The 14,362-nt window shown below is 41.1% G+C and overlaps 1 protein-coding gene across 5 annotated transcripts in view; it reads left to right on the forward strand.

The window, feature by feature from the left end:
* LOC142140620 (solute carrier organic anion transporter family member 2B1-like) overlaps positions 1–14,362 on the forward strand; it is a 110,735-nt gene that overhangs the window by 24,841 nt on the left and 71,532 nt on the right. For 4 of the 5 annotated variants that reach the window (XM_075198328.1, XM_075198327.1, XM_075198326.1 and 1 more), the window contains one exon: positions 13,374–13,480. In XM_075198328.1, the coding sequence (XP_075054429.1) occupies positions 13,397–13,480 (84 nt within the window). In that variant the 5' untranslated portion in view covers positions 13,374–13,396. Of the gene's footprint in view, positions 1–7,855; positions 7,942–13,373; positions 13,481–14,362 lie in introns of those variants that run through there. The other variant, XM_075198329.1, reaches the window with a different exon arrangement.

Consider the following 14,362-nt stretch of genomic DNA (forward strand, 5'->3'; position numbering starts at 1 on the left):
ATAAATATTCTGCAATGAGAAGAAACTAGATTCTGTGACACCAAAATGCAGATAATTTATTTTGTCATGATTGGCTAATATTTCAGTAGATTTCTCTTGAGATATATTAGGTTGAATGATGTTGTTTTCGTACAGTCACTATCAATAAATATTATCTTCTGCGATCAATGTGGTTCCAACGCACAAAAAAAATTTAATAACAAGATGTGACAAATAACAATAAAATATAATAAAGTACAGCCGATACATACTCAGCGCACTGGATCCAGCAAACAGTCATTCAGTCCTGAAGCCTGTGGTCAAAGTAGACTGAATGATGGGCACAGTGTCTGGTTTATGTACAGTTTGTGGTACATAAAAAACAGTGATGATGTCATAAAGTAAACAAGACAATTGTAAAGACATTCTCCATTGGTTCAGGATTTAGGACAGTCAAGTATAATGTAGGTCATAGGTCGGTTCAAACAATGCTCTCCGAGGGTGGGGGGGCAACTCTCCAACTGTTGTCTACGAGTCTTCCCTCAGGAGTCCGCCGAAATACTGGTTCAAACCAGCCTATTAGCATCCAAACTCAATATCATCTAGAGCAGGGTTGTCCAACCCGCAGCCCGCGGGCCGCATGCGGCCCAGCATGCCTGTAAATGTGGCCCAGCAGGAGTTTTGGTTGTGGCAAGGGGGCAGCGCTGTTAATGAAAAAAAAAATCCTGCAAAAAAGAAAAAGATAAGAAAATACTTACCTTGTGGTCACGCAGTCCCTCCCTGGTCTCCTCCTCCGTGCGGCGCTCGCAGTGAATGTCGGGCGTGACGTCATCATGTATGACATCCATTGCGGAGCACAGCACATAGGAGTCACCCGCGCGAACTATCAGCAGCAGTGAAACAGAAAAAAAAAAGGGAAGAGGATCAGAGAACAAGCCGATTAAAAGGTAAGTTAAGGGGGTTTTTTGTTTTTTTTTTATTATTTCAAGGGACGCTGACTAGTGCATAAACTCACCTGGTCCTGGAGCATCACGGACCTTATCTTCCTGTCTTAATGACTGCTGTATTGAAGCCCTTCATAAAATGTTGTAACAATATCACTTGATGTTTGAGAGCAGCCATTAGCATGTCATTGAAGCACTGAGCAACAACAAGGAGCATTAGCAATGCTTGCTATGGTTTTTTTGGATGATCAGCTATCATTAGTGGTTGTGCATTTTATGTGCGGCCCAAAACAACCCGTCGCCTTCCAATGTGGCCCAGGGAAGCTAAAAGGTTAGACACCCCTGATTTAGAGCATTAACCCTTTATCATCCACAACCAGCATACGCAGGTTGCGATCGCTTAGCCGATTGGAGCGGATGTCTGACGATAAAATGTGGATTATTATGACACTAATCATGATACGTTTCCTATATACTGAATCTTAGAAGTCAATAAAGTGGTTTTAACATTATTATATTAAACTATTAAATATATTACCGTATATACTCGAGTATAAGTCGACCCGAATATAAGCCGAGGTACCTAATTTTACCGCAAAAAACTGGGAAAACTTATTGACTCGAGTATAAGCCTAAGGTGGGAAATGCAGCAGCTACTGGTAAATTTCAAAAATAAAAATAGATACCAATAAAATTACATTAATTGATGCATCAGTAGGTTGATTAATGAATGAGTATAGATGTATTGGATTCGTACAGTATAAAGCAAATATAAACAGTAGACAGTATAAATATGGCACAGTGTTAAACAGAGGTAAATGTTACAGTGTTCAGCATGCAGAGCAGTATTTCTAATGGATGCTGTAGGTATTGCACTGATAAGAGTGTCCGTGCCGCTGGTAGATGGATGTAAGTAGTGCTTCTGCCTGTATTAACTTTGGCAGCCTGGAATGCACAGTAGGGGCTGTAATGGTGAATGTGTATCCCGTTCAGATGTGACAAAAGTATGCAATTACCTTCTGATGGTAGTCAAACTACCATTATGGTGGATGCCAGGGGTCTTGTGCACGGTCCCGGGTAGGTTGGGTAGACGCTGACCGGTCTGAGCAGGAGCGATGTTGATATGGCTGTGAGATCAGGCGGGCAGCGGTGTCCTGTCCGGGCGGTGTGTGAGCTGGCACTGAGTGCTGGGTAGTTTCCCCGCTAGTGGCTCCGATCTGTGTTTTTGCCGGGCAGCATCTGTTCCTGACGTGGCTCTGCGCAGTGTGACGTGATGTCAGAGGTCACGCTCTGCTGCATCCTGCATTGCTCTCGGTACGGCACCTTCTCTCCTAACTAGGAATGCCGCTCACTTAGATCACCCCGAGCATCACTCGAGTATAAGCCGAGGGGAGGCTTTTTCAGCACAAAAAATGTGCTGAAAAACTCGGCTTATACTCGAGTATATACGGTACTTTTAAATATAAAAGACTGTGTGTTGGAACTCTATTAAGGTGAACTATTTACAAATGAATGTGTGAGTGTAAATGTGTTTAGTAGTGTTATTGCATAACAAACCCTTCCACGATGCAGTGTGACGTAAGTCTGGCTATAGGGAGATCAGCTGTGAAAGTTCTAATGCTCTGATTGGGTAGAGCTTGTTCTATACCCGTCAATGTTCATATACTGTGACTGGCTATGTGTAGGTCTGCTGCCCCTCTAATTATAAACTTGCTTATACATGAATCTCTCTGTAATATATAAATACATTGAATATAACAGGTACCCACTTACCAAGGAACAATATTTGCAAATAATATATACCAGAGATCTAACAATCTTAAACATGCGATTATACACAGAACTGTTAAATGTTTCCACTGACCTACATTGAACATTGGTTTGGTATAAATGAATTAACTTAATTTCTAAAGCCATTTGCTTCTCTTAATCATACCAGAGTACCCCCACTGTGATTTAAATGTGAAATCAGCATTACACATATAAATAAACATACACATAATTGTCAAATTGTCATAAAGGGACAAAGTGGACAATACCTTTTTTGATTTCAGAAAGGAAGAACCGCCAAGTTGTACATTTGTATAAGAAACATTATACAAAACTAGACCTATATAATATTAAAGATATATATCTTTAAATAAACATATTTTACAACTCATTACAACTTCCTGAGCCATTTCTCTTATCTATAAGGATAACATACAACAATAAAATACAACTAAGATCACCAAGCATGTGTACACACGGGTAGTGGTATATGCATACGTTCTACGTTGCCTGGCACTGTGATTGGCAGATTGGTAATTATATGACTTTCCACACATGGGCTGATCCTGCTGCTCATGGTGTCTAATGGGTGATAAAACATTATCCAATTAGATCTCACTTCTGGTATAACGATGATTACCGAACACAGAGGCCTACAGTGAGTATATGTGGTAATTACCTACATGTGCAACAATAATCTGATTTATTTCATCTGGATCAGTCTTTTATGGAGCAAACACATTGCCCAATACTGACTGCGATATCTCAGTATGTGTCTCAGCATAGGAAACAAATTAACTATACTCACTGCTTGCTGAACAAAAAACACCATACGGCAAGCCACATTGATGGTAGATGAAGTTACATTGATGGTAGATGAAGTCACAATGATGTAGATGAAATTATATTGATGGTAGATGAAGCCACATTGATGGTAGATGAAGCCACATTAAGGTTCCGGTCAGTTGGCATAGATAAAGCTTTCCTGAATTCCTCCATGGGCAGGTATATAGCTGCCTGTGACTACACACCCTTGTATAAGGGCATGAGGCTACCATACATAATTCTCCTGGATCTCTCGGCTGCATTTGACACCGTTGACCACTCTCTTCTCATACAAACACTGCAATCCCTGGGTCTTCAAGACACTGTTTTATCCTACCTTTCTAATCGCTCTTTCAGTGTTAATTTCTCTGCGGCCACCTCTGCTCTGCTTCATTTATCACTTGGAGACCACAAGGCTCAGTGCTAGGTCCTCTGCTGTTCTCTATCTACACCACTTCTCTTGGAAGTCTAAGTTCCTTTGGCTTTCAGTATCATCTCTATGCGAATGATACCCAAATATATCTATCCTCTCCTGATCTCTCGACATCTGTGTTGTCCCGTGTAACTGACTGTCTTTCTGCCATTTCATCATGGATGTCCTCTTGCCAACTCAAACTTAATCTTTCTAGAACAGAGTTAATAATATTTCCACCAACCAACAAGAGCATACCTGACATTTCTATCTCTGTTGATAACATGACCATTGATCCCACCCCACAAGCTCGCTGCCTAGGTGTAATCCTTGACTCACACCTATCCTTTGTTCCCCACATTGACTCTATATCTAAATTATGTTATATACATCTAAAGAACATTTCCAGAATTCGCACATATCTCACACAAGACACTGCAAAAACCTTAATTCATGCACTTATCTCCCGCTTTGACTATTGCAATTCCCTCCTTACTGGTCTTCCCCAAAACAGACTCAAACCCCTACAATCTATTTTGCATGCAGCTGCAAAATTGATTTTCCCTGCAAATCGTTATTCCTCTGTTGAATCACTCTGTATGTCTCTACACTGGCTGCCTGTTTTCTACTGAATCCAATATAAAATATTTTACAAACCTACAAGGCCATCAACAAAGCTGCACCAACATACATCTCCTCTCTTGTCTCAAAATATCTCCCAACTCGGCAAATCCGTTCTGCACAAGATCTGCGTCTCTCATCCACACTCATTATGTCCTCCCATTCCCGATTACAGGACTTTTTCCGGGCTGCACCTACTGTATGGAATTCTCTCCCTCGCACAATAAGACTCTCCTCTGGTCTACAAACTTTCAAGCGTTCTCTGAAAACCTACCTCTTCAGACAAGTTTATAATATTACTCAACCACCCTCTTAGCCTCACTACATTACCCTATTACCATCCGTTACACAATTTCAAAAAGAAAACTACCCCGTGACCAACATTGTTGTGTGACGGGATCATTTAGCCTATGAGTCACTTTTACCTTTGCAGTCTGGCTGGGCCGAAATGCAAAATGTAGACTTAACCTCATGTGTCAAACTCCCATTGTCCCATAGATTGTAAGCTTGCGAGCAGCCTTCTCACCTCTTTGTCTGCATTACCCAGTTTGTTTATTAGTTTACTGTGCTTGTCCCCAATTGTAAAGCGCTACGGAATATGTTGGCGCTATATAAATAAATGATGATGATGATGATCATACATAACATAGTAATTCGGAAGCTTATGTATGTAATATTAGGCTCTGACATTAGATATTTAGATCTATTTTTACATATTTTTTTAATTCTTTTGTTTGCTATATTGGTCTAGTTATACAATTCTGTCAGAGCTGCTGGGGGGGAGCATTTAGGTAATTTCTCAACTCACTCATCAATCTTCCAAGAGACACAAAACCCTCAACACAGAAACTGCATCTCTTATTTATTTAACATCCAATTGACTGAGTCTATTCACCCTTGTAATGTCTCTCACATCTGTAATGTGCTAAGGGACTAGACCAGCAAGAAAAGTCAGTCATTACAGTGATTGCCCTTATCTACCTTTTATTATTACAATGACCCCCTTTGTTTTGGGTTCATTGTGTGTTGCTTTTACTGATTGAAGTGTAGAGTTTGGGATCTTATTTCTCTGGCTGGCTAAAATCAGCACGTGATGGATGGTTTGTTCCAATGGTGAGAAGTTGAAGCAGAGTACTTGATATTATCATTACAATAGAGAACATGTACTCCTGTAGAGTGCTGAGAGAGAGAGAGAGAGAGAGAGAGAGAGAGAGAGAGGGAGGACACAGCTGGTGAGCGATACTCACTACACTGGTGATATTCTTCCAGAGCAGTAAGTGTGAACTTACTTCTTAGCTTAGTTCTGGTTAGACAAGTTCTCAAACAGTAGATTTATTTACCTTTCATCTATTCAAAAAATGTAAATATATATCTATAGTTGAAGAATATATTGCTTATTATGGAACTGTCTATTGTTATTTAATGAATCATTTCCATTTTTGTTGAAAGAAATTTGAGTATCTCTCCATATTAATCACTCAGAGCTTCTGTGGTCTGAACATCGGACTCTCACATAGTCCAGGTCTGACACAGGCTCTGTACCACCAGGACATTTGTGTATCCTCCGGCTTCCCCATGGAAAGTCATCTTGCCGCCAACAGGATTATCGATTTTCACTTTTCTACATACATGATAGTGTTACAGCCAACGATAACATTGCAATCACCAGCGATAACCCTCTGATGTATAGGGAGAAACTAAAATAAGACATTTTATTGGCAAAAACTTGAAATTTGATAACTCTGCAACACAGACAAGGAGAGAAGATAGAGAGACAAGAGCGCGAGAAAGAGAGGAAAGAGATAGAGAGGAGAGCGATAAAGAGAGAGAGAGAAGAGCGAGAGACAGAGAGGAAAGGGAAAGAGAGAGAGAGAGAGAAGAGAGAGAGAGGGAGAGAGAGAAGAGCACGAGAGAGATGAAAGAGAGAGAGAGGAAAGAGAGAGAGAGAGAAAAGAGAGAGAGAGGAAAGAGAAGAGAGAGCAGAGCACGAGAGAGAGAGGAAAGAGAGAGAGAGGGGAGAGCAATAAAGAGAGAGAGAAGAGCAAGAGAGAGAAGAGCGAGAGACAGAAAGGAAAGGGAAAGACAGAGAGAGAGAGAAGAGCGAGAGAGAGGAAAGAGAGAGAGAGAAGAGAGAGCAGAATGCGAGAGAGAGGAAAGAGAGAGAGAGAGAGAAAGAGAGAGAGAGAAAGAAGATAGAGAGAAAAGAGCAGGAGAGAGAGAGGAAAGATAGAGAGAGAGGAGAGCGATATATAGAGAGAGAGAAGAGCAAAAGAGAGAAGTGCGAGAGACAGAAAGGAAAGAGAAAGAGAGAGAGAGATGATCAAGAGAGAAAGAAGCTAGAGAGAGTGAGACAGCAGAGAGAGAGAGAGAGAAGAGTGCGAGAGAGAGAGGAAAGAGAGAGAGAGGGGAGAGCAATAAAGAGAGAGAAAAGCAAGAGAGAGAAGAGCGAGAGACAGAAAGGAAAGGGAAAGAGAGAGAGAGAGAGGGAGAGAGAAGGAGAGAGAGAAGAGCTAGAGAGAGGAAAGAGAGAGAGAAGAGAGAGCAGAGTGCGAGAGAGAGAGGAAAGAGAGAGAGAGAAAGAGAGAGAGAGAGAGAAAGAAGATAGAGAGAGAAGAGCAGGAGAGAGAGAGGAAAGATAGAGAGAGAGGAGAGCGATATATAGAGAGAGAGAAGAGCAAAAGAGAGAAGTGCGAGAGACAGAAAGGAAAGAGAGAGAGAGAAGATCAAGAGAGAGAGAAGCTAGAGAGAGTGAGACAGCAGAGAGAGAGAAAGAGAGAAGAGTGTGAGAGAGAGAGGAAAGAGAGAGAAAAAAAAGAGAGCGATAGAGAGAACGTGTAGTGTGTACACATGAATCAGCTGCTGATCGGGACTTTCAGTCATTGGTAAAATCATTAAAGATATTGCATCTGGTGAAATTTTCTATAGTGTGTACCCAGCTTTAGTCTCACCTCTAGATTGAATAAGAACCCCACTAGTTTGCTGGATAAGGAGGGATAGGGAATAAAGAGGTGCTCCTCCTCCTCCTATAGTACAGACAACAAAAGGATCAGATACCTTGTTGAGGAGTGAGCTACAGTGCAGGAGACTGGTAAAGTGTAATCAGTGTAATAGGATCCGTCATCTAGTAAAGGTCTTTACTGATACACTTTAACCTACAACCTGTAGTCTACTGACTGCCTCTATCACTGGCCCCGAGATATGTGCTCTGGTTGGATAAGAGCTTGAATGCTGTAGGTCTGGTTTACTGCATGATTAAAGGTTACAAAACCACACACAAAAACAACAAGCATACACAAGCTGGCTGCAATTACGCTGCAGATTCACAGGTAACATGTTTACACCTGGGCTGATGTTATCTGGCATGTGTTAAAGCAGAAGGACTGTGTTAAGGTAATATCTGGTTATTCATATTGGCTGTTATCTCAATTGCTGATTATTTGCAATGCAAGTAATGACAGGAGCAGCATGCACACAGTAGCACCTACGATATAATGTATCTTGGTTACTAATGGCATCTGAATAGAATCCTAAAGAACACCGGTCCTTGTGGAACGTTCTGTATATTCAGGCTCCATGCAGCACAGTGGTGCAGGGTATGGATGGCAGGGATTATTGCAATGTATTTCACACCATAACACATCATTTTCTATTGCAATAAATTAGTCTTTAGATGGAGCCTGATTTACGGCAATAAACTGTCCTCTATGTTTAAGTGTTTGTAATTAGTGTCAGTTTGTAATATTATTTGTAAGTAGGAGTCATATAATAATCTTATTCTGAGAGAGTAAATATTTAACCCACTTTGCAATAATTCAAATAGGTGATTGCTGCAGCAGGGCTGAAATATACATGTATTTATCACACACATGTAGTAACCATGAGGGCTGAGTGCTAGTTCTGTAACTCACCTAGTCACTAATGTACCAGTGTCAGGAGCGATTACTCATTATAATTAAATTATATCTGACATCTGCCTTCATCTGAATCGCATTGAAGAAATAGTAGGTGGTATCTACTTTACATATAGCTATCGATCACATTGTCATGTGTTTATTGACTGTATACTATAGATGATATATTCTCGGGTTTAATGTGAATTATCAGTGTTGAAACATGTAAAGAGTTGTCAGTGTATGAACAGTATAATCTTCATAGAAAAGAGCTTTTATAGGAAGTTCTAAATTGCAAATCATAAAGACAGAACAATGGAAATGAAAAGCTGCATATAAAGAATCATTGTGTTGAAAAACAAAGAAACAAAGAAACAGTATAATCTGAAAACAAATCATGTGTTGTAGATTCTGTAAAACAAAGAGACAATTTGTACAGAGGTTGTTGCTGAGTAAAGACAAACATTAAATAATCTTCCCTATAAGGCGCTGGTATTGATAATATGTATTGCCTACATTGGCAGACAAAGCAGTGTGGCAGCTCTCAAATATATTTAGATACATGCACATAATACAAACAGGCTAAGAAGTAATACATTTAAAATATACCAGTAATCAAAGACATGGTAGGATGCTGAGAAAGTGTCAGGTGTTTCTGGCTCCATTGTGGATGGGGGGTGGAGCTGTTACATATTTTCCAAGTGCTCGAATATTATTTTGAATTATAGGGGCAGAGTTACTGTAACTTATAAATAGTGGAGTTGTTGCACATGGCAACCAATCGTGTGCTAGCAATAACTTTTTAGAATGTACTTGATAAATGATAGCTAGAATCTGGTCACTATTGGCAAAAACACCACTTTACATTTTTAGAAGTTTTAGTAAATCTACTTCCACAGTCTCATGTCAGCAATAACAGGGTAAAAGTCCCCATGTAGTCCTGGCATAAGGGGAGATACTCTCTGTGCACAAAGAAGGATTATGTTAGGTCCAGAAAGAAGCCTAGAACATTATAATAGTCTAATGCAATAAACTGCAGGCAATGCAGCAATCTGTTCCACGGCTATTATATTATGACTGTGTACACATTGTCATCATCATAACCTTATTGCAGATTTGGATTGTTTTTCTAAAGCAAAGTTAAAATTTGCCAAAAAATTTGACTCTATAATTAATAGTAATAATATTTAATGCAGGCTCAGTTAGTGTTTGGAAATTCTACTAAGACCTGTTCCTGTTCTCACAATAAGGTTTAGGAAATCCCAAATATTGTCCCTGCAAAGACCAGAAAACTAAATAAATATAATTAAGCAAAATAGTTCTACAATATCTAACAAAGAGTTTTGAGAATATATAGACCGAAGCTGTGTGAAAAGTCCCTGGACCTTACTCCTTTCTATCACACCTGCCAGTTTATAGCTATTGCACTTTAGTCTGTTACTACTTCAATCACAAAGTCTTTGGCAGGGGAATGTCATTCAACAAAGAGATTTATTTGTTTTCAGTTGTATAATCCAGTACTAAAATGTTTAACTCTCTTAAATGTTTTTCCACAATGTTATGGGTGAATGGTCAGTGACTAAGAACAGCCAGAAGCTTAACTAGACATTTTATAGTCTTAGGCAAAAGAGAACACTGGCAGCTCCCGCCTATTGTCCTACATGTTCCTGCAGCTTTGATACCTGTTGCTGCTACTCATGACGTCAGGTCAGTTGTTGCCTGGACAGATCCTGGAATGTTGAGGCCATCTCTAAATCACCCCCAGTACTAAATTAACAGTCCTATAGCTCCACCATTAAATAGCACTTGCCAACACACAATTTAATAATAACTTGATATCTCCTACCCACTTTTAAATTAATAGTGTACTTCTTCACCCAAAAATTTAATTAAGAAGCCATCCCCCCACCCACCAACATTAACCACATTACACTAAGTTCCAAGCCACACTTAGTTTCTCCTCCGTCTGGACTCTTAAGCAATATGCTGTAGGAGACAGACTCTTCTGTCTGCCTCACTTGCTGCCTGCAGATTGGGACGATGCACTGTCAAAAGTGTGACTTGATGAGTAAGGTGGAGCTTGTCATGCATCGGGGGGAGGGTGGGGTATCATACATCGTGGGGAGGGATGGCGGATCATGCATTGAGAGGAGGGAGGGGGGATCATGCATTAAGTGGGAGGAAGGGGGATCACATGGTGAGGAGATGGGGGAAGAGCTGTCACAGATTGAGTGGAGTTGGACTGTCACAGATTGCGGGGTGGAATGAAAGGCTGCCACGGGCTTTGGTTTAGGAGGGAGGACTGTCACATAATTTGGAGTGAAAGGTTGAGTTGCCACAGGCTTCGGGATGGGAGATAAATAATAACTGCCACAGACTTTAGGCTGGGAGGTAGAGATGTCACAGCCTGAGGTAATAGACATGCTCTCTCATGCTCATTGGAGGAAGGGGAAGGCTGTCACACACTGATTAGAGGAAGAGGTGCTGTCACACACTGATTGGAGGAATCTCTGACTGGAGGAAATGGGAGAGAGGCTTTCAGTGGCAAATGAGAGGAGAAGGGGAGAGACTTGCTGTCATGCAGGGGAGATACAGAAAAGGAAGCAGTCACACAGAGATGGGAGGTTGAAGCAAAGAGGGAGGCAGTCAAAGGAGAGCAATGAATCAGATTGATCCACCAGCACATTCACTTTGATGGCTGATTGCAGAAGAGGGGCCAGTCACCAGGAAGTACAACAGTGTCTGGGCCCTCCGGGACCAAGGAATAGTTGCTGCATGGTGCCCACCCCTGGCCCTATGCCCTGGGTGGTGGCACCGGTCACTCTGCCCTCGTTATGGCTCAGAGGGTAACCCATATTGTGGCTTGTGATTTGTTCAGAGGCTAAAAATGGTTCCTCTTAACTTTTTTCATTGCTTAATATTAGATTTTAGGCCAAATATCTTGTCATAGGCAGTTAAATGTTTCTGTACAGACCGATCCTGCCAACCAGCATGTGCACCAAGCAATGTGTTCCTTACTAAATTTAGATAGTGATCATATTGGCTAAGTAAGATCATATCTGGACAAAAAAGGGGCCTATTAGTGTAGTGTTCATACCATATACTATGTTCTTGAGGGGATCTGCACTTTTGTTGGGCTTTATTACCTTTTTCAATGAGATGTCACCTGTTTGTTAAACTATATTTCTTTTTTCTCTAATCAATTTGCTTTGCTTTACACCACTCTCAAATACACTCACTGCCCTGGTAGGGTCAATACTGCTGCAAGGTGAGTTGCCTCGGGTGCCAAGGTTTAGCACCTAACACATTGAATAAAATAATGCAACTCATTCAACAGTTTTCTTTTCCCCACGGTGCACCCACACTATTCACTGGCTGCTGACATGTAGAAGCTTCTTACCTGTAAAGCTGTTGGCTGTTGCTCCTCCATGTCAGTGATGTGCTGGGAGTATGGCTCTGGGTTATGATGTCACTCCCAGTCTGACACAGAGGACCGGAGGGTCCTTCTACCCCCTCTTGCTTGCTCCACACAATGTAACAAGCAGGGAGGTTGGAATAAACCAGTGGCTCTGCATCTGAGGTGGACATCCAAAGTGATGGCACCTAGGCTGACAAAGTGCTTTCAATAGCCCTATGCTCCAGAATTAGTCAAATGGGGTTATTAAAACAAAAATGTTTTTATGTCCCTCCAGATTCTTTACTTGTCCTTCTGTATTTTTCGCCATGGCCTAGTGAGGCTACTTCTAGGGATTGTTGCGGGTGTCATTCTCACGGCAAATCCCAGCAGGGTTCTCATTAGACTCCAGATCTAACAGGATCAGTCGCCAACAGTATAGTGAGCTCACATTAATTTAACATGATGTCCAGGTCCAATTTTTTACTAAACCTCAGCAATCCAAACAAAATTGTAGCCATATGCAACGTTCTCAACTTGTGAAAAGATTCCTAGAATCACCTTGTCTATGACACACAGAATAAAAGAAATGGTGACCTGAGCTATAACTCTCATAACTCCATTGTGGATAGAACAGGGCGACACAGCAGATCATGTACGTGTACAACCAGTCCATTCACTTCATGCCGCAGTGATGTCATTACTTACTAGTGAATTTATAGGCTGGATTTTGGTTTATACGGTAAGAACACTTCTCCAATGTGTGGAATCACCTGACAGACTTTAAAGGGCCCCTGTTTGTAAACTAACTACATTTCTGTAACATATTCTTACATGTTAGAGCTGGTGTTATCCCTGGATAATGTAGATGTCTCTGACACCTGTGAGAGAGCCTAGTGGTGGGATTGCCAGGGCTGCAAGTGGTGCAGAGAACCAGGTCTATAATCAGTCAGGGGCCACCTGCCTGACATTCACTTTTTGCAAAACGTTATAAAAGGTGCTGGTGGGTCCAGGTGCTGTTCTGCCTACAAGGGGCTGGGGGCTCATGACTAACACCGTAACCATTTCCCCTTCTGTGAAATCCACCTCTGGTTGGTTGCTGGAGCTCACAGTACTCCTCACAGCACCAGTCACTGAGCACTCCACCCCCTGGTAGGTAGAGAAGTTCCTGGAGTCAGTCTATAATAAGCTACGTAGAGGGGTGATCGGGTGATAGACGGAAATAAAAAACATTAACACAAAGTTAAATTAGCAACAGGTATTTATGAATCTTTATTCTTCTAGTGTGTACATATTACAGAGCACTCACTATACAGTGAACGTTTCTTAGTTACATTAGTCACAGCAGTCAGTGCCCCAATGAACCTTAGAGTCTAAGTTCTCCACCACACAAACATTATCATTAACCTCCCAGGTTTTGGACTGTGGGTGGAACTTTTGGTGCTTACACAATATAACGGCTGCGTTGTTATTACAGATGTAACATGACCAGTCTGATCCTGACAGTGTAATTCATTCATATGTTTATTTTTCCAAAGGGATCTAAATTACTACCAGAGAAATGACGGCCACAAAGCAAAACAACAATCATGAAAGCCAAACAAAACTCATCGCTGGCTGCAGAAATCCATTCAATAGTATAAAGGTAACGAGCAAAAGAATTTGTTGTAACAATTTCCAGCAATCTATTTATAGGATAACACCATAATCACATAACTACTGAGGAAACCTATTCTCATTCATCTGTATTTTGGGTGGGAAAAAGATGTCAGTGGGAGGGACAAAGATGTCAGTGGGAGGGACAAAGATGTCAGTGGGCGGCACGAAGATGTCAGTGGGAGGCACGAAGATGTCAGTGGGAGGAACAAAGATGTCAGTGGGCGGCACGAATATGTCAGTGGGCAGGACAAAGATGTCAGTGGGCGGGACAAAAATGTCAGTGGGTGGCACGAAGATGTCAGTGGGTGGGGCAAAGATGTCAGTGGGTGGGACAAAGATGTCAGTGAGTGGGGCAAATATGTCAGTGGGCGGAACAAGTATGTCAGTGGGTGGAACAAGTATGTCAGTGGGCAGGATGACAGGACAAATGGGGACTGTCCCACCTAAATAGGGACAGTTGGGAGGTATCGTACTGTGATATTTTTCAAATGCCTTAGATTGACTTGATGCAATTGATTTACATTCTCTTAAATTAATATTATGACTCAGCCTTGCGGAGAGTAAAACAGTTTTCAAGTTGGATCATTTCTGGGAGATTATTATGGTATAACCAAGCTGTGTGGAACAACTTGGCCAAGCTTTAATTTCCTTATCTGGTGAATCAAACTGTGAAAGCCAACATGAATACAATCAGAATTCTTTAAAAATGTCTGTTTTGGTCAACTTTAATAAAGAAAAAAAGGTCAAAAAATAAACATATGTGCATCAATTCTTATACCATTAAAACAAATTTATAAAAGATTATTTTTTATGGTTTCTAAAAGATTTGTGAGTTAATTTTACAAAAATATTAATAGCTAATGGCCCA

This window comes from Mixophyes fleayi, chromosome 2, assembly GCF_038048845.1.
Source record: "Mixophyes fleayi isolate aMixFle1 chromosome 2, aMixFle1.hap1, whole genome shotgun sequence".
Lineage (NCBI taxonomy): Eukaryota > Metazoa > Chordata > Amphibia > Anura > Limnodynastidae > Mixophyes > Mixophyes fleayi.